Below are 25,686 nucleotides of genomic sequence, written 5' to 3' on the forward strand. Positions count from 1 at the left end.
CTCTGCACAGTGTTTTATGGCGATGTCTCACTTCCCTTTACTTCCTTTTCACACTAAGATTTTGAATGAGAAATATATCAAGTTGACTGATTGTTTGCCTTATCTGATCTAGGCTGGTTTCTACACCACTCTTCCCTTTTTTTTTCCCAGTAACTACTTTCCACTGTGACAATTGCCATTTTGGAAATGACAGATGCCTGAGGGCAAAGGCATCAGAGCAATGAAGATCAGAATGTTTGCTAAGGATCATTTTTTTCATAGAACAGAATGTAGTTTTACTGAATCCTTGAAATGCAGAAACAAATGAACCTCCTTTTTGTGGGGAAAAAAAAAATCCAAACTATTATAAACCCAAGAAACTAACAGAAGCACTTATATCTTAGAACAAAATTTTTATTTTTCAAGCTTGGACATTTTTCTGAAGTACATTTGTAATCTAAATACTCCTCTCTCTTCTTCCTTTTGCAACATACCATTTCAATCTGTTTGTTTACAGAATGAAGACCTTAAGGAAAAGCCTTATTTGCATTCCCCCAAAAGAAATAAATAAGTATTTGTCTCTAGGATCCATTTAACTGGACTTGGCTAAATCCTGGTAGAGGCTCCACTTTTTATATCAGATCCAGAAAAGAATGGATAACATTTCATTACCAATAAATTCTAATACTATAGCTAAGCAGTTCATTAAATTATTTAAATGCATGTATTGAGCTCCTATAATGTGCAAAGTATTGTTCCAAAGTAGACACTCTTCCTTAGATGTAAAGGGGGCCACTGGAATGATAACTTTGGGAATTTATGACTTTGAGATCCCCAAAATACCCTAATGATACGAGAAGTTTGCTGCTGCTGTTGCTCCTGTTGCGTCCTGAAATGCCCAGTTAATTTCTAGGGAACAACACACCCATTGGAAGACTATGATGCAAACTTAAGCATTAATAAAAGATGGAGTCAGGGAGTAGTTGTGCCTTTGAGACACAACCCAGACAACGAGGTAAAGTACATTCTGGTGATCTAAAATGCTAGCATTCATACAAGGTGGTCTAAGAAATGATACAGTTTAAAAAGAAACCAGTGCCAGCTTCAAAAGAAACAAGGATCAATTGCGATTTATAGGAGAAATAAAAACACAGAACCACTAAGCCCTCTCCCCAGCGCTGAGATTACAGTTCCTCAGACACTCTGCCACCACTGGGAAACATGGGGGTAGACTGGGTAAATGTAAAGCATGTTAAACAATTAAATAACACAGCCAAGTGTTGGGTGTGTGGTTCCCAAAGGCTTTTCAACGTATTTTCAACATTATGGTTGTAGGAATGGAAATTGAAGAAATGATAACTATTTTCTTAGAGACAGCTTGCAGATTCCCTACAGCACCCAAAGTGAAAATATAACACATCACCACATAAGCTATTTGCCTATCACCCACAAGACATAACGTCACAAGACATAATGTCACAAGACATGAGGCTGCCCTGGTCTGAGTGCCTCCCTCTCATGCCTCTAATGGGTTCTTTTCCTCCCCGAACAAAATAGGTTCGCTTTCGGGTCAAGTGTTATTTGCTGGCGATGTACCTTCAGGATAAATATGCTTGCATCCTTTCTATAGCCCGCAAGTCTAACCTCCATTGGGAAGCCTAAATTCGTCCGTGGTCTCTCTATTCAGAACTTCCCACGTTTACCTAAAAGGATCGCTCAGATCACTAGGAAATAAAATTCCCCCTCTTCTGGAGAGAGACTTACTCAAGGAGAGCAATGTTATTTCCAACTCGTGCCCCACCTTAGGAAGGCAAAACTCAGCGTCATCTCCCAAAAAGAGCCTCCATAGCCTCCCAATCAGAAACATGCTATTCCTATTATTTTCTAAACGTGGCATGGTGATTAAATACAATTAAATGCAAATAATAAACAGCAATTAAATAACAAACTTAAAATAAATTAAAAAAAAAAATACAAGGCCCAGCAGCCTTCAGAGAAGGTAACAAAGGTCAATTTGCATTAAGTTCAAGGTCCTTTGTGTACCAGTTCCTACAATGAGTAGGCAACACTGCCCTCTAGAGGGGCATTTTGTTATATCCCTTACTTCCCAGGGTGGGAAATTGCCCCAGGACGCCCTGACAGATCCTGCACATACTCTTTCTTTCACTTTTGGGACCCTGTCTGTCCTTTACCTTCTGTGAATGACTCTGAAGACCATGGAGCCCCTGGAGAGGCCTTGAGACTTCATGAACGCCCACGAAGGGATCAGAAACCAACAACATCTGTTGCAGTGCTCTTCAAAACTTAGTGGATATCAGGATTCCCCTGTGGGCTTGTTTTAAACACAAGCTGCTGGGCCCCACCTCCAGAGTTTCTGATTCCTTAGGTCGACTGTTGAGTCCAAGAAGTTGCCTTTCTACCAAGTCCCCACGTGATGCTAATGTTGCCAGTCGGAGGGGGTGGGGGGGAGGGGGCACACACTTCCTGAGTCAGACACTGTGCTTGGCACTTCATCTCAATACCTTAAAACAGGGTGACTTTAGCATCTGTTTCACAGACCAGGAAGCCAAGTCTCAGAGAAATTAAGTGGCCAAGGTCTCACAGTAGTGACAGAGCCTATAATAAACCCAGGACTAACTCAAAGCCACTGCTCTCTTCTGTGCACTAGGATGCGGGTAAGGAAGGTTGTGCGTCACTTCATCATCCTTGGCCTCAGCAGCTTGTTGCAAGGGGGTGGGATTCAGATGACTGTTTACTTGGTTTCCCTCCCAGAATATCCAGAGGTCTGGCTATGAAGCCCTTCAGAAATACCCACCCTGCCCCAGGCTGGATTTGAGAGCAGGCACCCAGAGGGTGGAGGGAAGAGTGTGTGAATGGGAGAGGCCCCTCTTGGGTCCTGAACCCTGCTACACAGTTCAGAGGGACCTGATTTGCTCCAGACTCTGGAGTTGTTTTAAACTCAGAAACTCTGGAAGAGAAGTTTTAAAAGCTAGTGTCTCCTCCTCATTTTGAGGACGTCAGAGCCTAGTGGGTCTTAGAGGGGCCCCAGAGGGTGGCCTCACACACAGCCTCCCCAACCTCTGCTCAAACCACCGGGGCTGGGGCAAGGACCCTGAGTCAACTTTAATACAGGGGTGCCCACCAGTGTGGCAACTGAACGGTTTTGATAAAGGAAGAAGAGTTGTCAGTTCACATAGCCCATAGGATTAGGCAAGTAAAATGTCCCTAGCATACAACCCCAGGCAGGATGCCACGGTGATGGGAAAAGAAGGACTCTGAGCACTCCCTCCGTCCCCCCAGTTTCAAGAACAGTCTTTCTCATCCTTTGCATTCCGCTCCTCGTCCAACTTGGTGTTGTTTTCCTGAGGGAGCTACAAATCTGGAGCATCCCATGGGGATGGTTTCTGGCCTCGGTCATGAGGGGAAAGGATGTTCTCAGAAAAACAGCGCTGCGGACTGGTCAGCAGAGATCTTGAGGTCGCGGCCACGGCCGCCCTTCGTGCAGAGCTGGACTCTGGACTCCAGCTGCTCGCTGAGTTCGTCCAGGGCCCCAGTGCAGGACTCCAGGCTCTCCGCCAGTTTCTGAATCTTGGCCTTCAGCACGGCCTGGCTCACCCTGGTGGCCCCTTCCGCCCGCCTGGGGATGAGGAAGCCACGTGAGCCGAAGAAGACGACGCAGTAGACAGAGTTGTACAGGGCGATGGAGGCGTTCCGGCCGCACTGCAGCAGCTGGCGGTCCCCGCGGCCCTGGCAGCGGCAGAAGAACTCGAGGCAGCTCAGGATCTCGCGCATCTGGTCCTGGCAGGCAGCGGCGATCTCCTGCACCCTGCGCAGCTCCCGGGAATTGCAGAAGATCAGGGCGAGGTCGGACGTGATGGTGACGGCCCCTCCGGCGGTCGCCACCCCCAGCCCCACGGCCGACGCCACCAGCGACACGCCCAGGGTGACCGGGCTGAGCGAGAGCCCCACGATGGCGGCCGCGGCGCCCGCGGCGCTCAGCGAGCTGCCAGCCACGTTGGCCGCCAGGGAGCGCCGGCGGAGGCGCTCGAGGCGGCGGGCCACCTCGCGCAGGCGCAGCACTTGCCCGTGCAGCCGGCCGCGGCGGTCCAGCAGCAGCCCCTGGAAGCGGCGTAGCGCGTCGGCGCCCTGCAGCTCCCGGGCCGCCGGCCGCTCCATGCCCTGCGGGGACACAGAAGCGCGGTTAGAGCCCGGAGCCTCCGTGCCCGCCCGCGCCCCGCTCGCGCCTCCCGCACGCCCGGGTTAGACACGACAGCCCCGGCGGTGCCGGGGGGGGGGGGGGGGGGCGACAAACAGGCCCCCGCCCGGCGAGGCCTGCGTGTCGAGCTCGCAGAGACAGGTTCTGGAATCTGGAAGGAGGCACACAAGTTCTCGGGACCTTAAAACGCACATGCAAGCGGGAGGGAGGCTCTGGTCCGCTTCTCTCCGGGGGAGCGCTAAGGGTGCACTTGATTAACTGTTCCATAAGCTCAGGGAGGAGGGAGTGGTGGCTCTGGAAGTCTACTTCTACACAGAGGCCTCTGCTCTGCTGGAAGGATCGCACTTTGCAAGTGCTGGGTAGTACCAGCTCACAAAGCCCTTACATGAAGACCTGGATCCTAGGAGTTTGGCAAGACATTTTTTTTCCCCTCTGATGAGAGAAAAAGACAAGCCCCCCCAAAACTCAGAAATCATACCGTCTCTTGGATGTAAGAAACTAATCTTTCTAAGTTAGACGGTTCCCTGAAGCGACTCTCCTGCTTGTTATTTTTCTAGGCTCTGACTTTAGAATCAAGCCTAAGATGGCCTTTGGGCAATTTTTTCTATTCTCACTCTTTGGGGGGTGCACAATTAAAACTAAATTGCATTAAATTAATACCACTGTGTTTCTTTATGATGAAATCTTTCTTTAAAAATGGATAATGGCTGAATAAAATAAAGTGCCCAACATTTTTGTTTAACAACTCACCGAGGGCTACCTCGTATCAAGTTGAAGTCAACTGAAGATGACTAAGAAAGAGAACTGTGTTTCTGGGGTAAAGGTACCTCCTTCCTAGTTGCTAGAGAGTCCCACCTTCATATCCACTGTACTCCTCATTATTAGGAACTTCTTGAAAGTGGCAAATGAGCCATAGAAATAGAGCATTTCAATACTGTGAGGTATCAGAGCAGAATCATTATTCTCTGAAAGATGAGAAAATCGAAATACAGACATGTTCAAGATGCAGCTGATTCTTCACAAAACCGTCTAGAATCCTTGTCTCCTGACTCCTTGGTCTTAATTTTATTTGCATGCCCCGGTTATCCCACCCACCAGTGATACATTCCCAGGCAAAGACACCTCTTAGCAAAATGAGGAAACGTCACATAAAATATGTAGTGGACCAAGGATATAACCCCAGGATTACAATTCCAATGACTGTCTTTTAGACAGAATCCCTCTCGCCTCCCCCACTTACCATTCACTTCTGGCTATCTCCAGGAAAGAAAAATCTGAGGCTGTTTCTGGATGAGCATGTTTTATAGTCCCAGAGAACCAATGACTGCCCTGGGAAAGCCTTGTCTCATTCTGAGAATTTGCCATTTCCTGTCCTAGCCCCTGCTGCCTTCAACCAGAAGGATGTGACATGGTGGAAAATGACCTGCCAGCCACACAGCACATCCCGTATTTAGGAAACGAACATTGTGTGTTCGCTTTCCCCCAAACGCAGGAAAAGACCCACAGGCTCTTCCCCAACTTGAAACAAGTGTGGTCATTCTCCCAGGGGGCATACCCTGCCTTTCCTCTCCTGAGAATAGCTAATGACGTTATATGGGAGGATAAAAAACGCACCCTAGGCTGACCAATTATAGTGTTTCTTGAGAAGACATCATTACAAAATCATTTTTTAAAAGAAAAAGAAAGGCGGGAACCCTCCTATGTCTGATATAGCCACTCATAGTCCATGTTGTATTTTAAAAAGCATGATTAGGCAGCGTGGTTGAAAAGCAATCCACTCCGCGCTCAGCCTTAAGAATGTAAGGCCACATCCACAGGAAGTGCTCCGTGCAGTTTGGGGCATCTCCAGCTGTGGAGAAGATGCTGGAGGTCTCAGAAAGGGCACATGGCAGGCCAAATACGTCAGAGAAATCAGTGAGGTCAGGCTGCACAAGGAGCTAATTATACACTTTCAACAGCAGCTGCGATTTGGCTTCCTGGGTTTTCATTTGAAGTGGCAGTTGTGGCCCATGTAATAGTTAAGTGAGCGGATTTTAGTACCAGGTTAGTGGAACATAGGCTGAAAAGCAATTATCTGGGTAATTCAGGAGGGGAAAACGCGTATAGCTTCCGTGGCTGCTTTCTGGGGCCTTCAGATCAGTGGCTGGAGCTCAGCCGGGAAACCTCAAATACATCATCTTTCTCGTTCTTGCACCTTCCAATGAGGAAGGGCAAGTTGGTTTTTCACTTAATTATTGTTCCAACTCTCTGGTTCATCTAGAAGGTCTTAACAGCCTTTTCTTTCTGGAACACAATTAAATTCCCCACCTTTTTAACTATGCTTGGTATTTATCAACACAACACCATTTGCTACTACTTACAACCATAGTCCTTTTTTTTTTTTTAAAGATTTTATTTATTTATTTGAAGGAGAGAGAAAGCATGAACAGGAGGAGGGGCAGAGGGAAAGGGAGAATCAGACTCCCCACTGAGCAGGGAGCCCGATGTGGGGCTTGATCCCAAGACCCAGAGATCATGACCTGAGCCAAAGGCAAACCCTTAACCACCAGAGCAACCCAGGCGCCCCATAAACTATTCTTCAGTTCCCAGCTTTCCTTGCTATTTTGTTGTGTGTTGGGGGTTTAGATGACTATGATTAAATTTTTATCTCTTGGATGAGGAATTTTAATGGGATACAGAAGGATCATCTTCTTTGGGGCACGAGTAATCATAGTACAGACTTGTAATGAAGAAAGAGAAAGTATAGGAGAATGGTCAACATAATACTTTGAATTATTTATAAGAATGGACACTTGAGGGGTGCCTGGGTGGCTCAGTTGGTTAAGCATCTGCCTTTGGCTCAGGTCATGATCCCAGGACCCTGGGATTGAGCCCCGCGTCAAGCCCCGAATTGGGATCCTTGCTTAGCAGGGATCCTGCTTCTCCCTCTCCCTCTGTCTGCCGCTTCCCCTGCTTGTATACCCTCTCTCTGTGTCAAATAAATAAATAAAATCTTAAAAAAACTTTAATAAATAAAAATGAAACATTTCTCAAACAAGTTATAAAAAGTTGTGGGTTTTTTTTAATTGATATCTTGCAATATCAGTATTTTACTACTCACAAACTAAGCATAGGATTTATAAAATATTAATTCACAGTGCACTACAGGGGTAAAGTAACACAAGTTTAGAATTATATGATGATGAATTTTTCCTTTTAATCTTTATCAGTATATCTCAGTCACTATACATAGAACCTCTTTGGAGACTAGTCATGACTATGAGGTCTCTCAAACTTTCTTTTGTTAATAGGTCCTAATATGTACAGTCACTCAAATAAAAGTAAGTGAAAAGAATAACTCCTATCCATCTGAGGAATTTTGTCCTTGTGTTTCATAAATGTCTTGTGAATATAAGTGCTCTAGAACATAATGAGGCTCTCAGAATTGTTTGTTGAATTAAACTAAACAGGGGTGCCTGGGTGGCTCAGTCAGTTGAGCGTCTGCCTTCGGCTCAGGTCATGATCCCAGGGTATTGGAATTGAGCCCTGCATCAGGCTCCCTGCTCAGTGAGGAGTCTGCTTCTCCTTCTCCTTCTGCCTCTCCCCCTGCTCATGCTTCCTCTATCTCTCTATCTCTCTCTTAAAATCTTTAAAAAAAGAAAAGAAAAGAAAGAAAGAAACTAAAGTATTTTGTTCTCTCAAAGAAATGTCATTATTTTCATAATTTTTTGAGAATTTAGCATGAAATTCTCTCTTGGAATATGTAAGCTGGTAGGTTACTTAGATCACTATACACCAGAGGACTTTCAGAATATTATGTTGCAATGATATCTCAACTATTATTGTCATCAACTCATGGAATGCACAGGGGGAAAAAAAAAAACAACCAGTGAACTCCAGCCATCTTCATTTTTCCAATCTGGCCTCTGAAGTTTGTTAATGTACACACTTCTCTTTAACCACTATTGTTTAAACGCGTCTGTGTTCTTTTTCCCACTTAACGTTTCTGCAGATACACACTTCTCTATGTTGACACAGTCCTCACCTCTGTCATTTTTAATAGCTATGTAATAATCCTATTGTTTGCTTAGTCATTTCCCTATTAGACTCTTGGAGAGCTTCCAGTGTTTGGTGTGTTTTTTTTCCCCCCACAATTATAACTAGAGTTGCCTGAAACATCTGTGTACATTTTACCCATTTGGATTATTTCTTTGGGGAGTATTCACAAATAGGAAAATCCCAAGTGAAGGAAGGAGAACAATTTTGTAGTTTTTGTTACACGTGACTATACTGCTTTCCAGAAGAACCATTTTAAAATGCCCTTAGCTTTTAGGAATCCTAGCTGTAGGATTTAAGACAACCCAGTTTTCTTATATAATGATTCACTTGCTTGGTTTATTTCACTCTGTGAATGTGTATTGAAAACCTACTGTGTGCCAGGCATCATGCTAGATTTTGAGGATTAAAACCTGAATAAGACACCATTTCTGTCCCCCAGGAAATGGCAGTCTGTTAGACAAAGCTATAGAACAAATCATTTCAAGTTGATGTGGAGAGTGTCAGATGTGTGTGCATTGAGGAAACAGAGTGAAAGTGCATGCCTAGGAAGTTCCAGGGAGGGCTTTCTGGAAGCGTATCTACTTGAGAGTTGAACAGATGTTATTTGGACAGAATTAGGAGGGAGAGGACTGAAGAAGGGAACAGAATGGACAAAGGCATGGAGGAATGTTCAAGATGTTTTAGACAATTCCACTTGGCTAAGCATAAAGCTGGGACTATCCAGGAATGAGGCTGAGAGGGTATATACAGATAAATCCTGATGGCTCTCAAATGCCATATGGAGGACAGGGAGCCAGGGAAGGCTTTAATCTGTGACTTTACAGGGTTAGATTTGCCATCACTGACAGTTGTATGAAGGACGGTTTCCAGAGAAACACAGTTAAAAGGCCAGAAATGAGTTAGAAGGTTACTAAAGTAAATGAATGAGATTACTGTGGATTTGGCAAGTATTGCCAAGACGGAATGGAGTAGATAAAAGAAAAAATATGTATTTTGGGGTGCTTTTTTTTTTTTAAGGTTTTTTGTTTATTTATTTTTGCAAGAGAGAGAGAGAGAGCAAGCACACACTCAGAAGCCAGCAGAGGGCCAGAGGGAGAAGCAGACTCCCCACTAAACAAGGAATCTGATGTGGGACCGGATCCCACGGCCCTGGGATCATGACCTGAGCTGAAGACAGGTGCTTAACCAGCTGAGCCACCGAGGTACCCAAGAAAATATCTATTTTGAAACAAAATTGGCAACTCATCCTTAAAGTTTCTGCTCAGACATGGTACTTAGCATACCCACTTACATTCTATTGGTCAACCAAGTCACATGGCCAACAAAGATGGGATAAAGAAGTAACTCCTGCCACAGCAGGAGGCAAGAGGAAGAAATGCAAACCATCAGGCCGTCTACCAGAGTGCTTTTCTTGTGGAGGAGATACATATTCCAAGATGAACTACGATACCACAAGCCATTTCATATACTCTCTTTATCCTCAATTATTTCTCGGGAATTAGAGTCTCTCTGGGAATATAGAAATCATCTCACTCTGGCTAATATAATCAAACTATTGGAAACTATTGATATGTGTCTGCACGAGCGCACTTGAGAATGAACCAAGGAGCTCTGCCAAACCAAAGCTGGAAGGATAGCAGCTGTCCTACAGCTGGAATGGCCTGTTTGGTTGCCACTGACCAACCCCTGCTCTTTCTTGTACTGGCATCAGCTTACGCATCAAAATTCTAGGAGTGACCACTGGCTTGGCCGAGCTTAGGTCAAGTGCCCATCCCCTGTCTTCACTGGGTAGAGAGAGGGAGAGTGAATCATTCCAGCCTCCAAATGCAAGATAGTCACAGAACTTTACCCTCCCACTAACACTACCTATACTCAGGGAGAAGAAATTTTACAGTAGGAAATTATGGTGGGGTGTCAGAGGAGAGAGAAAACGATGCCTAAGGAATAAAAGAAATAAGAAAAAGAAAGCATCCACTTTTTTTCCACTTCTGGAAAAAAATATATAATCTTACTTTTTCTTCTGGACAAATCTGACACTGAGAGCTCTTTGGTTGGCCCAGTCTCCCTGAAGCCAGTTTGATTTTGTCCTCCTTCCCCCTCCACAGGTGTGCACACATGCACAGCACACCTGGGATCACGTGGGTGAAACATACATTACCTCATTAACATAGAAGCATTTGCCCCATAGGCTCCATTACAGCATATCTTCTTTACCACAAGCCTCTTCCGCTGGTGCCAGAAAGACTGCAGCTGAGTCCACACCCTGCCAATAGCCATAAAGATTCTCTTATCTCCCAGGACAGGACACCAGGAAACTATTACCTTTGTCTCTACCTTTCCCAAGCTTAGTCATTATCTCTCAAGTTCTCACACATATACAATAATCATTGCAACCTGGATTAGAACACCTGCTGGCTTTGTATGTACAGAGGCATAATAAATTTTAAGCTCTCCCCCAACTTTTAGACTCCTTGAAGGGTTTAATTTTTAGCGTGTCTCTTATAGGCAAGAGAATGTTGGATTTTGGTTTTCTTTTTTGACTTTGCTCAAAGCCTATTTTTTTATAGACGAACTTAGTCATTTCACATTAAACATTGTAGTGAAGCAAGGATGTATCTTCCAATACACTGAAAGTGGATTGTTACTGCTCTGGTTATTTGCTTTTTAAAAAGTGAATAAATGGTTTCTATAGTAGGATTTCAACTCTATCTGTTTTTGAATTATGTGAGAAAATAACTTTTAATCCACTTTTCCTAAAATTTAGCACTTTAAAAAAGTATTTCTGCCTTTACTTTCTATGCTAAAAAATTTTTAAATTACCTTTGAAAAAGAGGGAAAGCATATTCTATAAGAAGCTCTGCACCAGGCTTGACTCCTGGCTCCCTCAGAAAATTTTTTTTTTTACTTTTCAGCTATGGGACAATCTAAAAGTGATTTTTAACTCATCAATTTATAATGTTCTCTGCCTTATCTGGAACAGGTCGCTTAAGAACATAACCCCTACCCTTGGTCTAACAGTATCTCTTCATCTCCTTCCAGAAGATTCCAGGATCTGTGTTTGTACTACATTACATGATCCTGCTTCACCCGACTATAGCCAACTGGACCAGAGGTACCCAGCTGAACCAAACTTGGCCAATCCGATTCTTTCTCCTGGGAGTTTAGAAAATGAACCCAAAGAGAATTGAGTTCGTCTCAGTGGCCACAACTGAAGTATGGAAGTCCAGATCTGTGAGTCAGCTACATTTTGCCTATTATGTGCCCCCAAAGAACAGAGAAGGTGTGTTTGCCGGGAACAAGAGAGAGACAGGGACCTACCTGGAAGCAAACAGAAGAATCTCACTTTTTCTTTTTCTCCATCACTGTGTTCCATCAGCCATCTGTGTATCCTTAGTTTCCTTTTATTCCTTGAAAGACTTTGAGTTCTCATCTTTATAACAGAGAAACCTAATCAACACTACAGCATACAAAATCTACTCTTTAACATTAAAATAATTAACATGTAGGGCGCCTGGGTGGCTCAGTCGGTTGAACAGCTGACTCTTGGTTGTGATCTCAGAGTTGTGAGATTAAGCACCTCATCAGGCTTTATACTCATCATGGAGGCTGCTGGAGATTTTCTCTCTCCCTCTGCCCCACCCCCCTCCTCTCCCGCTAAAAATAAACTTAAAAACCTTTAAAAAATAATAATAATAGGGGCACCTGAGTGGGACAGTCACATAAGTGTCTGCCTTCCACTCAGGTCATGATCCTGGAGTCCCAGAATGGAGCCCTGCATGGGGCACCCTGCTCAGTGAAGAGTCTGCTTCTCCTTCTCCCTCTGCTCCTCTCCCTCGCAACTTGTGTTCTCTCTCTCTCTCTCTCTCTCAAGTAAATAAATAAAATCTTTAAAAAAATAATAATAATAATTAACATGGATTGGGGAGTGTTTCTCTCTGCAGCGCCCATGAAGGAGTTAACTATTAATCACTTAGGGGTTCTCCTACTTGGTCTTCACATTAACTATAAAAATACTCTGTTTTCATGGGAAATATAGTTATCTTGATTTCCCTAGCCACCAGAGAAGTACTTTTTGTAACATGTTTATGTAATATAAAAATGTAGAAATTTAGAAAGTTTTCCTTCTCCATCTGTTCTCACCCTCTAGAAGCAACACTGAGGTTCATAGTTTGCCACGTGTTCTTATCTAATGTTTATGCAAATATGTGTTGTGAGTTTCTTTTACGAAAGTAGCATACTGTTGTATATATTGCTATGCAACTTTTTTTTTTCACTTAAAAAATATAACATAAACATCCTGCTAGCCATTTTCTTATCCCCGAAGGTCATTTTTTGGACTTTCTCTCTGTCCTACTCCGTGTCCCAGCAGGCTGACCCTTATGGATGGTTTCACTCAGCCTCCTTCGCCAGATGTTTCTTACTGGGGCCAGCCAATGGGAGGGACTAGCAAGAGATCAGAGCATAGGAGGGAAGAAGTCAAAGTGTTCTTTGCCTGCTTTCACCAGTCGCAGCTCTGTCTCTTGCAGGAGATTCATCCCTTTTTGTCTAGAGTTCCATTGATGGCCCTGCCTCTATCGTTCCAAATGTCACTGGGCTCCTGTTCTGTCCTCTCCCCTGTACCCGAAGCCCTAGGGAGGGTAATGGCTTTCCACTATTACTAGTCTGTAGGAATTTCCCATCTCTTCTTTGTCGGCCTAACACTGCTCAGCCTCTGTCAGTAACCCCTTTCTTGAAATTTCTTCATTTGAGGGGCACTTGGGTGGCTCAGTTGGTTAAGTGTCTGCCTTCAGTTTAGAAGATCAAATCCCCAGGTCCCGGGATTGAGACCCACATTGAACTCCCTGCTCAGCGGGAAGTCTGCTGCCCCCTCTCCATCTGCCTCTCTCTCTCTCTTTCAAATAAATAAGTAAATGAAATCTTTTTTTAGAAAAATCTCTTCAGTGTCTGCCTTTGGCTCAGGTTATGATCCCAGAGTCCTGGGATTGAGCCCCACGTCAGGCTCCCTGTTCACTGGAAATCCTGCTTCTCCTTCACTCTCTGCCTACCGCTCTGCCTATTTGTGCTCTCTCTCTGTCAAATAAATAAACAAAAATTTTTTTAAAAGGTTTTTTTTTTTTTTTTTTTCATTTTAAAAGGGGTGCCTGAGTGGCTCAGAGGGTTAAGCTTCTGCCTTCAGCTCGAGTCATGATCTCAGGGTTCTGGGATCGAGCCCCTCATTGGGCTCTCTGCTCAGCAGGGAGCCTTCTTACCCCCCACCCCACCTTCCTCTCTGCCTACTTGTGAGCTCTCTTTTTCTCTGTCAAATAAATAAATAAATAAATAAATAAATAAATAAAATCTTATTTTAAAAATCTCTTTATTTGAACCACCTGGGAGTGAGTTCTTTTTCCTCCCCGGACCTTCTTTTTTTTTTTTTTTTTTTTTTTTTAAGATTTTATTTATTTATCTGACAGACAGAGATCACAAGTAGGCAGAGAGGCAGGCAGAGAGAGAGGGGGAAGCAGGCTCCCTGCTGAGCTGCGAGCCCGATGCAGGGCTCAATCCCAGGACCCTGGGATCATGACCTGAGTCAAAGGTAAAGGCTTTAACCTACTGAGCCACCCAGACGCCCAGGACCTTCTTATATACATATATTTTTGTCCAAGATGATATATGTAGCTGTCACTCAATTTATGGGCAGGTCATGATTTACTTACCCATTCCTTTACTGGTGGCCATTTATCATATCTTCAATTGAATTGTTTATTACAAATCATGGTACAGTGACTATTCTTGGGTGTAGTCATGTGTATGTTTGTATACAGGTGAGTATTTCTGTAGGAGAGATTCCTAAAAGTGAAATTGCTGGAAAAAAAGACATACATATTTTGAATTTGATAAATATTTTTTCTCCCTCCTGGGCAGAGAGTCAAAGTCAACAACTTCCTTTCCCTGGAACGTACGTACAATGAGCAACAAACAAGCTACAGCAACAATAAACAAGAAAGGAAGGCCCCAGTAAAACATGCCCGTTTAGACCATTAATCCAAGAGAAATCATGAATATTTTTAAACCTAAAAATAAAGTAAGTCTTTATAAAGGAGTTTCTGAATCCTACAGCTATTCAGACAATGTAATCCTTCAATCAGCTTTATTTCAAGGAAAGAGAACAATTTCTGACTGTTTGAACTAATCTGACCAGAAAAAGTTCCAGGAGTCCCTAAGTGTATTAGATTAAGCACATGATTAAGAATAAAATCCAAAGAGCATTCTGATGGTAAGTTGCAGAGGACATTCACATCCTGCACAACTTCTGTTTGGGGCCCAGACCCCAAGATGTCTGTTATCATGTTCTAGGTTTAAGCTTGCAAGTTTTAATATCTCAGAAGTAGAAATAAATTCAAGGAGGCAAGACAGATGTCCACTGTGCACTGAGTGTAGTAAATTAAAAATAATCTAAATTCCATCATCTAGGGAAATGGTTGAACTACGTATGATATGTCCACGCTTTGGAAACTTGTGCCCTAATTTTAAAATGCACCTTCTTGCTTATGAGTGAAACTGAGCACGTTTCATATGTTTGGGGTTTTTTCCCTTTTCTGTATCCTTTTATGTGAATTTTCTGCTCATATCCTTTGCCCACGTTTCTATTGGATTGCCTTTTCTCTTATCCACATGTAGAAGGTTCACAGTGATTTGGGTACTAATTCTTGATCTATATATGGGAAATGTTTACTTTCATCCAGTTGTTTGTCTTTTAATTATACTCATGGTGTTTGTTGTCCTGACATCAGGGGACCCAATTATCAATCTATCAATATGGCTTTTTGCTTTCTGTGTCTTCTAATAATAGATTAGATTATTAGATAATCTAATTATTCTAATAATAGATTAGATTAGAAGAAAAATAGATTATTATTCTTCTAATAATATGTATGTATGGTAAGAAGTAGAAAGTTAATATCAAAAGGAAGGCAAATTACCCCAACACCTAGCCTAGAAGACCCAGTGAATGTCTTCTTGCCTTTCGTGGACTCTGGTCAGACCCGTCTCTGGAACAGTCACTTAAACAATGTGATAGGATAGGCAGATTGGCTGAAGTCCATCAAGGCAGCAGCTAGAGCTGATGATGCTGTCAGTCCCTCTCAACGAACTTCAGTGAGGCGGAAGGAATGAGCAGTGATAGCCAAAATACACTTTGGGAGACTGTTCCTAGAGAAAAATGCAATAAATGTTGGGGGGAAAAAAAAAACAACAGATGTCTACTGCATGGCCTTATGACTTACTAAGTCTCCATATTTCTATTAATTTATTTGCTTGGTCCTACAACAATATCACATTATTTAAATTACCAAGGTTTCTGACATGCTTGATAGCAGCTCATCATATCAGATCGCAAGAAAGCTCTCAAAGGGACCCAGGAGGCAATTCTGGCCAAGATGAGATAATTTGGGCTTCACTAATAATTTGCAATAGATGAAACTCATCAACTATATTTAAAACTATGAGTATAAGGGCGCCTGGGTGGCTCAGTGGGTTGGAGCTTCTGCCTTCAGCTCGGGTCATGATCCCAGGGTCCTGGGATCGAGCCCCGCATCGGGCTCTCTGCTGAGGGGGGAGCTTGCTTCCTCTTCTCTCTCTCTCTGCCTGCTTCTCTGCCTACTTGTGATCTCTGTCTGTCAAATAAATAAATAAAATCTTAAAAAAAAAAAAAAAAAAAGAGCCCAAAACAGGGGCACCTGGCTGACTCAGTCAGTAAAGCCCACGACTCTTTTAAACTCAGGATCTTGAGTTCAAGCCCCACATTGAACATGGAGCCTACTTATAACAAACAAAAACCCAAACCAAAACAACAACAACAAAAAACTCAACTAACCAGTTCACTTCTTAAGTATGGAAGAAAAATAATTCAGTATCTTGAAAGCTGATAAATTAAGCTTTTTCTGCCTTTCCTATATGTGTTGAGTATAAGGAAGTTCTAGAAAAGTCAGGAGATGGTTGCATAACTCTGTGAATGTACTAAAAAACATTTAATCCCACGCTTCAAATACATGAACTGCATGGTACGTGAATTATATCTCAATAAAGTAATTCAAAAAACCAAAAGAAAGGTTACCTGTGGGGGAAGACAAGGGGTTGAGATGGGGCTGGGACACATAAAAGAATTTCTGCGGTGGCTAACAAGGTTCTATTTCTTGACTCAGGTGGTGGTTACAAAGATGTTCTCTTTATAGTGATTTGTTTTGTGTCATTTTCTAATCTGTTTTGTTTTTCAGTAAAAAGTTAAGCAAAACAGGGGCGCGTGGGTGGCTCAGTGGGTTAAAGCCTCTGCCTTCAGCTCAGGTCATGATCCCAGGGTTCTGGGATCAAGCCCCACATCGGGCTCTCTGCTCAGCAGGGAGCCTGCTTCCTCCTCTCTCTCTGCCTGCCTTTCTGCCTACTTGTGATCTCTGCCTATCAAATAAATAAATAAAATCTTAAAAAAAAAAAAGTTAAGCAAAACAAATCATTTATGTTTAAAGTGTGGATGAGAAGAGGGAGTGTAGAGTGAGTTCTTCAGTGTGCTTCTCTAAGCCCTGGGCCTGCTCCCTTGACTGATATCAATGCAGGATTGGCTCTAGCTGAAGATTGTGGGGTGTTCTGGGAAGAGGGGTGACGTTTGCTGTGGCTCGGTGGACCAACAACCACCACAAGATGGTCTGTAGTGAACGTGTGCACCACAAAGGGATCATGAATTGCCTCAGAACTGGGCTTCAGGCCTCCCCTGGAGAACCTTCTAGCTGTGGTCTTGTTGCCTGAAAACATGAGTCTAGGTTCTAGTCTCTGAGTTTTTTTTGGAGATGATGGTGTAGGCAACAATTTTTGGAAGATTTCATAGTTTTCTTGCCTGGGAGAAGTTTTTATTCAACTAAAAAGCAACTGTAGAAAGGACAAGTATGGCGGGCGTCTGGCTGGCTCAGCTGGAAGAGTGTGTGACTACTGCCCTCAAGATTGTGAGTTTAAGCCCCAGGTATAGTTTACTAAAAAAAAAAAAAAAAAAAATCTTTAAAAAGGGACAAATAGTGTATTATTCCACTTCTATAAGGTAGGTAGACTACACAAATTTACATAAAGAGAAAGTAGAAGAGTGGTTACCAGGGGTTGGGAAGAGAGGGAAAGAAGGAGTTTTTGCCTCACAGAGGCAGAGCTTCCACTGGGGATGATGTGAAAGTTCCGGAAATCAGTGGTGGTGATGGTTGCACAGCATTGTGAAAGTAGTTAATGCCACTGAACTGCACACCTAAAAATAATTCAAATGGTAAATTGTAGGTGTATTTTACAGGTAAAAACAAATACCAGAAAACAGAACAGAAAGCAATTGCAGAGGCAGGAGGGAAGCTCACTCAACAACTTAAACTAAATGGAGGAAAATGTAAAACTTTTGAAGAGATTAGCCATATTAAGAAATTCAGATGGTGTGGAGTTATCCTCACAAAATGCCCACCTTTATAAAGAGCCATGGGAAGCAGCAAATCTGGAAACTGCTTATGAAGAGCCACACGGGTCCAGTTCTGGATTCCGTGGTGAAACAAATTTGATGGAAAAGAACGGATAAAGAGAAATCTGAGAAATTGGCTGCTGGTATCACAGGGAGGATAAAAGCACCAAAACATAAACCAAACTCCCTGCAACCACTCAGACTTTTCCCTCTGGCAGAGTCATCTCCAATACAGTTCTGAACTACAGGGACAGTTTCATCTGAGAACAGATCTTTTCATGTCTCTCCAGTCAGTCTCTCATTTGTTCACAGACTTTGTTCTTCTGCCCTGTAGTAGGATTCTCCAGAGAAACAGAACCAATAAGATATACACAGAGAGAAAGATTTATTTGAAAGAACTGGCTCACACAATTGTGGGGCAGGCAAGTCTGAACTTCTTGCAGGCTGGCTGGCAAGAAATTCAGGGAAAAGTTGATGTTGCAATTTTGAGTGTGAAATCGACAGGCTGGAAAGTCAGGCTGGAGTAGACAGTACAATCTGGAAGCAGATTTGCCTCTGTGAAAAACTTCAGTCTTTGCTTTTGAGGCCTTCAACTGATTGGACCAGGCCCACCCACATGGTGGAGAGTAATCTGTTTCATTCAGAATCTATTGATATAAAGGTAAATCACCTCTGAGAAAATAACCTTCAGGGTACCTGGGTGGCTCAGTCAGTTAAGCATCTGTCTTCAGCTCAGGTCATGATTCCTGGACAAGCCCCACTTCTGGCTCCCTGCTCAGTGGGAGACTGCTTCTCCCTCTCCCTCTCCACTCTCCCTGCTTGTGCTCTCTCTCTCTCTTGCTCAAATAAATAAATAAAATTTATTTATTTTTTAAATATCTTAAATATTTTTAAATATATTTTTTAAAAATTAAAAAATAAAAAAACAACCTTCATAGCAACATCTAGACTGGTGGTTGACTAAACAACTGGGCACCACAGCCTAGCAAACTGACAACAGAATTAATTATCACATGCCTCATTCGCTAATTCACAGCCCTCCATTGCCAGTGTGTCCAGGGGACCTCTTCTCCCTCCTGTATATCCAGAAAGCCCGTATGGACCCCCTCAAAATCCTTTCTACCAATCCCTTTTTTCCTAGCCTACCACATCCTTCAGAAGCAATGAGAAATACCCATTCACCAAAACATTTGCCTGATTTTATTCTCTTGTGTACTATTTCACTCCACCACTTGATGTGGTGGGTTCTCCTCAGAGTTGATTCAGCTTTCAATCACACCTACTGCTGAACTTTTTATTTTTATTTCTTTTTTTTTTTTTTTAAGAGAGAAAGAGATAAAATGGGGGAGAGGCAGGGGGAGAGGGAGAGAGAATCTCAAGCAGGCTCATGCCCAACGTTGAGCCCAATGCAAGGCTCAGTCTCACAACCTTGAGATCATGACCTGAACCAAAATCAAGAGTCCGATGCTTAATTGACTGAGCCACCTAGGTGCCCCTGAACTAGAGACTTTAAAAAAAAAAGTCTCTGTTTAAAACTCATTTTGAATTTTTGCCCATTTTTAGTTTAGGAAATTACTATTACTTAAGTGATTACATTTTTATTCAAATGAAAGATTTACTGAATTCTGATTCTTATGATAGGGTTTCAGATAAAGTTGACTTAAACATTTTTTAAAGCTGCTGGTTTGCTGTTGTTTTCTCAGTTCCCAGTACAGTGCCTGGTAGGTAACCGGAGCTCATTAAACACTTAGTAAATGAATCTGTTGATGTGGTAAACTAGTTAACAATTTTAATTTAGATGATTCTTACATTGTATGGTAAATTTTAATTAGTCATGATGCATTATTCTTTCAGAACACATCTAAATTAGATTTGCTTGTTGAGTGAGTGATTGATTCTTCTGTGCTCCTATATGGGACTGAGTCTGTTTCTTCTGTTGTGTTGTCCTTGTCATCAGGATTATAAAATGAGTCACATAGCTTTCCATTTGATTCTGTGCTCTGAAAAGGCTTGGATAGGATGAGAATTATCTGTTCTTTGCCTGGGAGAATTCATTGTAAAACACAGACCACATTTAGACCATGGACCTCTTTAGTGGGTATTCCTTTGACAGTCATTTCAATTTCTTTTGTGGTTGTTGGTGTATTTTGGATTTTTTACTTATTGTGGATTCAATTTTTGACATTTAAGTTATCTGCAATAATTGTCCATCTCATTAAACATATTGGCACACAAATTACACATGGTATTCTCTAGTAACTCTGAAAAATCTCTATAATATGTCTCTTTCTATCCCAAAGTCAAGTTTATCTTTTCTTTTTTGATTAAACTTTCTAAAAGTTTATCTAATTGCTTGCTCCCCACCCCCCAAAAAACCTAACTTCATTTTCTGTTTTCATTAATTTTAGGGTTGCCAGAGTTAGCAAATAAAAATGTAAAAAAAAAAAAAGATGGAGGCTGCTGGCTGGCTCAGTTGTTGAAACATGTGACTTGAAGTCGGGGCTGTAAACTCGAGTCCCAGGCTGAGTGTAGGGATTACTTTAAAAAAAAAAAAAAAAAGTCAGATGTATATTCCCGAGTTTCCCATTTTATCTACAGTATTTCCTTTCTTTTACTCTCTTTGGGTTTGTTACTTTTCTAGCTCCTTGGGTTAATATTCTAGTCACTTATTTTCTTTCTTGTTTTCTAAAAAAGTACATTTAAAATTACAGATTTCCAGGGCACCTGGCTGGCTCAGTTTGGTGGTGGAGAATGTGACTCTTGATCTTGAGGTCATGAGTTTGAGACCCACACTGGGTAGAAAGACAACTTAAAATAAATAATTAAATTTTAAAAATTAATTAATTAAACTACAGATTTCCTTCTTTGGTTCCATTCCATGGGTCTTACTTAATATATAGTATTCTTTTTTGTTAAATTCTAAATAATGTTACTTCTATTTGGACTTTCCCTTTAATCCAAGAGTTATTGAAATGTCTCTTTGTAGTCTTAATTTTTAAGTGTATAGATTTGAGGATAGTTCTTTTTATTCTCAGTTTCTAATTTTATTACATTGTAGTCACTGCATGAGGCCTGAAATTTATTGAGCTTTTCTTTATAGTCAAGGATCTGCTTCCCAAATCTTTTGGTATCATGTTACATATAGAAAACGATATTTGCACATCTCCTGAGGGCAAAAGGAATTTAGAGCCCCAGATTAGGATGCTGGTAGGAGTCAGGCTATAATCCCCAAACCTCTGGCCCCTGGTATACAGGACCCACATACTATAGAGGTTGGAAAACAGTCCTACCACATGCTCAATTTTTGTACATGTTTTATGTGAATTAAAGAAAATGGTATTTCTCTACCTGTTGGATATATATACACAACATATATGGGATTTATATGTTTCAATATCTTTGATTAAGATTTTGGGACGCCTGGGTGGCTCAGTTGGTTAAGCAGCTGCCTTCAGCTCAGGTCATGATCCCAGGGTCCTGGGATCGAGTCCCACATCGGGCTCCTTGCTCGGCAGGGAGCCTGCATCTCCCTCTGTCTCTGCCTGCCTCTGTCTCTGTGCTCGCTCGCTCTCTCTCCCTCTGTCTCTGACAAATAAATAAAATCTTTTTTTTTTTTTTTTTTAAAGATTTTATTTATTGGGCGCCTGGGTGGCTCAGTGGGTTAAGCCGCTGCCTTCGGCTCAGGTCATGATCTCAGGGTCCTGGGATCTAGTCCCACATCGGGCTCTCTGCTCGGCAGGGAGCCTGTTTCCTCCTCCTCTCTCTCTCTGCCTGCCTTTCTACCTACTTGTGATCTCTCTCTGTCAAATAAATAAATAAAATCTTTAAAAAAAAAAAAAAAAAAAAAAAAAGATTTTATTTATTTATTAATTTGACAGAGAGAAATCACAAGTAGATGGAGAGGCAGCCAGAGAGAGAGAGAGGGAAGCAGGCTCTCTGCTGAGCAGAGAGCCCGATGCGGGACTCGATCCCAGGACCCTGAGATCATGACCTGAGCCGAAGGCAGCGGCTTAACCCACTGAGCCACCCAGGCGCCCTAAATAAAATCTTTAAAAAAAAAATTAAGGGGTGCCTGGGTGGCTCAGTGGTTTAAAGCCTCTGCTTTCAGCTCAGGTCATGATCCCAGAGTCCTGGGATCAAGTCCCGCATCGGGCTTTCTCCTTGGTGGGGAGCCTGCTTCACTTCCTCTCTCTCTGCCTGCCTCTGCCTACTTGTGATCTCTCTCTGTCAAATAAATAAAATCTTTAAAGCAGGAGATAAAATTCCTATGTGAAAAACATAAAAAAAAATTAAGATTTTAATTGTTTGATGCAAATGTTCTCTAGTTACTTCTTTTGATTTGTTGTTTCTTAGTGATAACATCCTCCTCTTTTTTCTGCAGTGGTAAACACTGTCCTGCATCTGGTGCTTATCATTCCATGCATTTCGTTAGGTTTTATCTACTTCATATGTATCCTGAATCAATACATAGTATTTTTTTGGTTGTTTCCAATTTTATATAAATTATATCTTACTGAATGTATTTTCTTTTGACAATTTGCTTTTTTCATTCAATATTACATTGGTGAAAGTCATCACCATGCTGAATGTGAAGCTCAAGCTTAATCATAATCTCATCAGATTGATTTGTAGTAATCTTTTCATAAACAGAATCCAAGTTAATTGACTTTCTCTGCTTGACTTATTTCACTCAGCATAATCTCCTCCAGTCCCATCCAAGTTGATGCAAAAGCTGGGCATTCATCCTTTCTGATGGCTGCATAATATTCCAGTGTGTATATGGACCACATCTTCTTTATTCATTTGCCTGTTGAAGGGCATCTTAGCTCTTTCCGCATTTTGGCTATTGTGGACATTGTTGCTATGAACATTGGGTTGCATATGGGCCTTCTTTTCACTTATTTGTGGAATGTAAAGAATAGCATGGAGGACGTTAGGAGAAGGAAGGGGGAAATGAACAGGGAGAAATCAGAGAGGGAGATGAACCATGAGAGACTATGGACACCCGGAAACAAACTGAGGGTTTCAGAGGGGAGGGGTGGGGGATGGGTGAGCCAGGTGGTGGGTATTAAGGAGGGTGGATTGCATGGAGAACTGGGTGTTATACACAAACAATGAATCACAGAACACTACATCAAAAACTAATGATGTATTCTATTGGGACTAACATAAAAAACAATTAAAAAGAGAGAAAGAGAAAGAAAAGAACCCAAGTTAACTACTCATTTTTCTAATACATTTTCTAATGCATGCTTCCAATTTTTCTATTTTAACAATAGAATTTTCTACTTTAACAATTGCTCTGAATATTTTCTTCTGAGTCTTGTTGACTTCCTGTAGCAAGACTTTCTCTAGAGTGAATGTCTCAGAGTGGAATCCTATGGCTACGTTATGTGCATTTGTAACTATTCCAGACATGACCAAATTGTTTTCTGAAGTGGACAAACCAGTTATCTTCCCTTAGTGGTACAGAGTAGGTCCTATGGCTTTATGCCCTCAACAATTGGTATCATACTTAAATTTATTTTTGCCGAGATGGCTTAAAAATTGCATCACATTATTGTTTTGTTTTTTTTTTCTTTTTTTTCACATTATTGTTTTTATTTGCATTTTATGAATCTTAATATTAGGTTCACCATCCTACTTGTCTTTTGATTTTCCTTTTTAATACAGTGCTGTTGATGAGAGATCTGATGTTGGTTTGAGTCTCCCTCCTTTACAGGCCTTCTATTTGTTTTGTCTGGAAGATTTTAAGCTTCTTTCCTTATCTCTTCTATTCATAAATTTCATACTATTTGTAGGCGCTTTCAATCAAGCCTTCTTTCCAGACTTACTTAAATGCTCTGCCTCTCTTCCCTACTCTATATTTTTTCTTTTTTTTTTTTTTAAGATTTATTTATTTATTTGAGAGAAGGGGAGAGAAAGAGAGATAACAGGAGGAAGGGGCAGAGGAAGAGAGAGTATTCCGAAGCAGACTCCCCAGTGAGCATTGAGCCTGATGCAGAGCTCTATCCCAGGACTCTGAGATCATGATCTGAGCTGAAATCAAAAGTCAGCCACTTAAAAAAAATAATAAATAAATAAATAAATAAAGTCAGCCACTTAACCGACTGAGCTACCCAGGTGCCCCTGGAACTCTTATTAGATAAAAATTAGAATTCTGGATCTTTCACTAATCTTAATTATAAAGGATTTCATAGCTCTGTTTTCCAGTTTGTTAATTTGTTTTTCAGCAAACTTGATTTAGCCGTTTTATTATTTCAACAAGTTCCATAATCTCCAGTTTATTCATACTTAAGTGTATGAAACCTTCACATTTCTTTCACAACACAAATCATAACCTATTGTAAAGTCCTAATCCTCTTGCTCTACTAACTCCATTTTCTCAGAAATTGTGACCATCTGTTGTTGCCTTTCTTCCATCTCTTTCACGGTGGCCTTTCAAGTTTGGCATTCTTCATTTTTTTTGCTCATCTCTATAGAAGACATCCCCTGTTAGGTCTACATTCTATTACTTATCTTAACCTTATCCTTATCTAACCTTATCCTTATCTAACCTTATCCTTTTGAGGAAGGATAGAAGGTATCACTGGTTATACCTTGGTAGAGAGTGTTCTGGTGCAGGTTGTCCTCATTCTTCCCAGATACCACTAGACCCTGAAGGTGGGGTCTTTCCTTACTTTCTTACTCTCACCCTCCTTGCCATTTTTCTTTCCATGGGCGAGAGATACTGCCATGACTATCATCTGGCTGAAGGGGTGGTGAGGAAGGATCAAACCATCTAGATATTCCTTCTCTGGTACCTGAATTGGTCAATTTATTTGAACTTTGAACATTTCCCTGCTGATAGCATCTATCCCTTTGGGGCAATGAGCATTCAGGGTGTCCTTCCTATATTTTACAGCAAAAAAAATCACTGTTCTAGTTTTAGCTATGGTAGACTTTCTTCACCTGGTCCTATGACATGCAGACATTTTTGTCATAATTGCTGGTCCCTGGAAAGTTTCCCCTCTTGTTTTCCATGCAGTTTGATTTTCTTCATCTACCTTTTCCATTCCTTACAGAATTTGGAGCTGGAAGAGAAGGTTGCATCATTTTTATTCAATCCATTATCTTTGAGTTCACCCTTTTACCATGCTTGAATTATACACGAGAGAAATAATTCAAGAAATTGTAAATAGGAACCAAAATATCACCTTTCCTGATAAAAAGCCACTGGAGAATGTAGTTTAGCACGAAAGGCAAATGAGCCTCCTAATACTGAACCACCCAATTGTACAGATATAACCAGCCAAACCCAACATCCCCAAGTGCACCTGTGTAGCCCTGCCCTGGAAAAGGCAGATGTTGTGTTTTCTTGGGCTGACTGGCTCCCAGAGAGGAAGAAAAATGAAACAAGCCAATCGTGTCCGATTTATTATTCCAGTTTCACCCATCAGATTACATCGCCTTCTCCAAAGACACAAAAGATCTACTAAGTCAGGTTCCCTCAAGTATGGAAAGTGTATTCATTTCCTGTGGCCACTGCAACAAATTACAATGTGGTTACTTAAAACAGCACAACTTTACTCTCTAGTAGTTCTGGAGGTTGGAAGTCCAAAATCCATTTTCAGGTAAAGTCAAGGTGCTGGCAGGGTTTGTTGTTGTTGTTGTTGTTGTTGTTGTTGGGCTTTTTTGTCATTTGTGACTGCCTGTGCTTCTTTGCTTGTGTCTCCTTCCTCCATTGCCAATGATCATCAGTTGCATCTCTGGTTGTCATCGCATCACCTTCCTCTCTGACTCTTACTTCTCTTGTGTCCCTCTTATAAGGACCTTTGTGATCACATCAGGCCAACCAGATAATCCAGGATAACCTCCCTACCTCAGGATCTTAACTTACTCACATCTGTAAAGTCTCTGATATACAGTAACATATTCACAGGTTCTGGGGTTTAGGACATGGACATGTTTGGGGAACCACTCAGCCTATGACAGAAGGTAATATCAAAAGTTGGGA

The 25,686-nt window shown here is 41.8% G+C and overlaps 1 protein-coding gene across 18 annotated transcripts in view; it reads right to left on the minus strand.

The window, feature by feature from the left end:
* Window positions 1-372: 372 nt before the first annotated feature.
* APOLD1 (apolipoprotein L domain containing 1) overlaps window positions 373-25,686 on the minus strand; it is a 52,212-nt gene continuing 26,898 nt past the window's right edge. For 3 of the 18 annotated variants that reach the window (XM_059186025.1, XM_059186022.1, XM_059186021.1), the window contains 5 exons: window positions 17,697-17,763; window positions 15,196-15,424; window positions 11,552-14,077; window positions 5,436-10,496; window positions 373-4,158 (listed from right to left, as the gene is read on the minus strand). In XM_059186025.1, coding sequence (XP_059042008.1) covers window positions 3,415-4,158; window positions 5,436-5,438 — 747 coding nt within the window. In that variant the 5' untranslated portion in view covers window positions 5,439-10,496; window positions 11,552-14,077; window positions 15,196-15,424; window positions 17,697-17,763 and the 3' untranslated portion in view covers window positions 373-3,414. Of the gene's footprint in view, window positions 10,497-11,551; window positions 14,078-15,195; window positions 15,425-17,696; window positions 17,764-24,641; window positions 24,764-25,686 lie in introns of those variants that run through there. The other 15 variants (XM_059186032.1, XM_059186029.1, XM_059186026.1 and 12 more) reach the window with 15 other exon arrangements.

This window comes from Mustela lutreola, chromosome 8 (assembly GCF_030435805.1).
Source record: "Mustela lutreola isolate mMusLut2 chromosome 8, mMusLut2.pri, whole genome shotgun sequence".
In the NCBI taxonomy this organism is placed as follows: Eukaryota; Metazoa; Chordata; class Mammalia; order Carnivora; family Mustelidae; genus Mustela; species Mustela lutreola.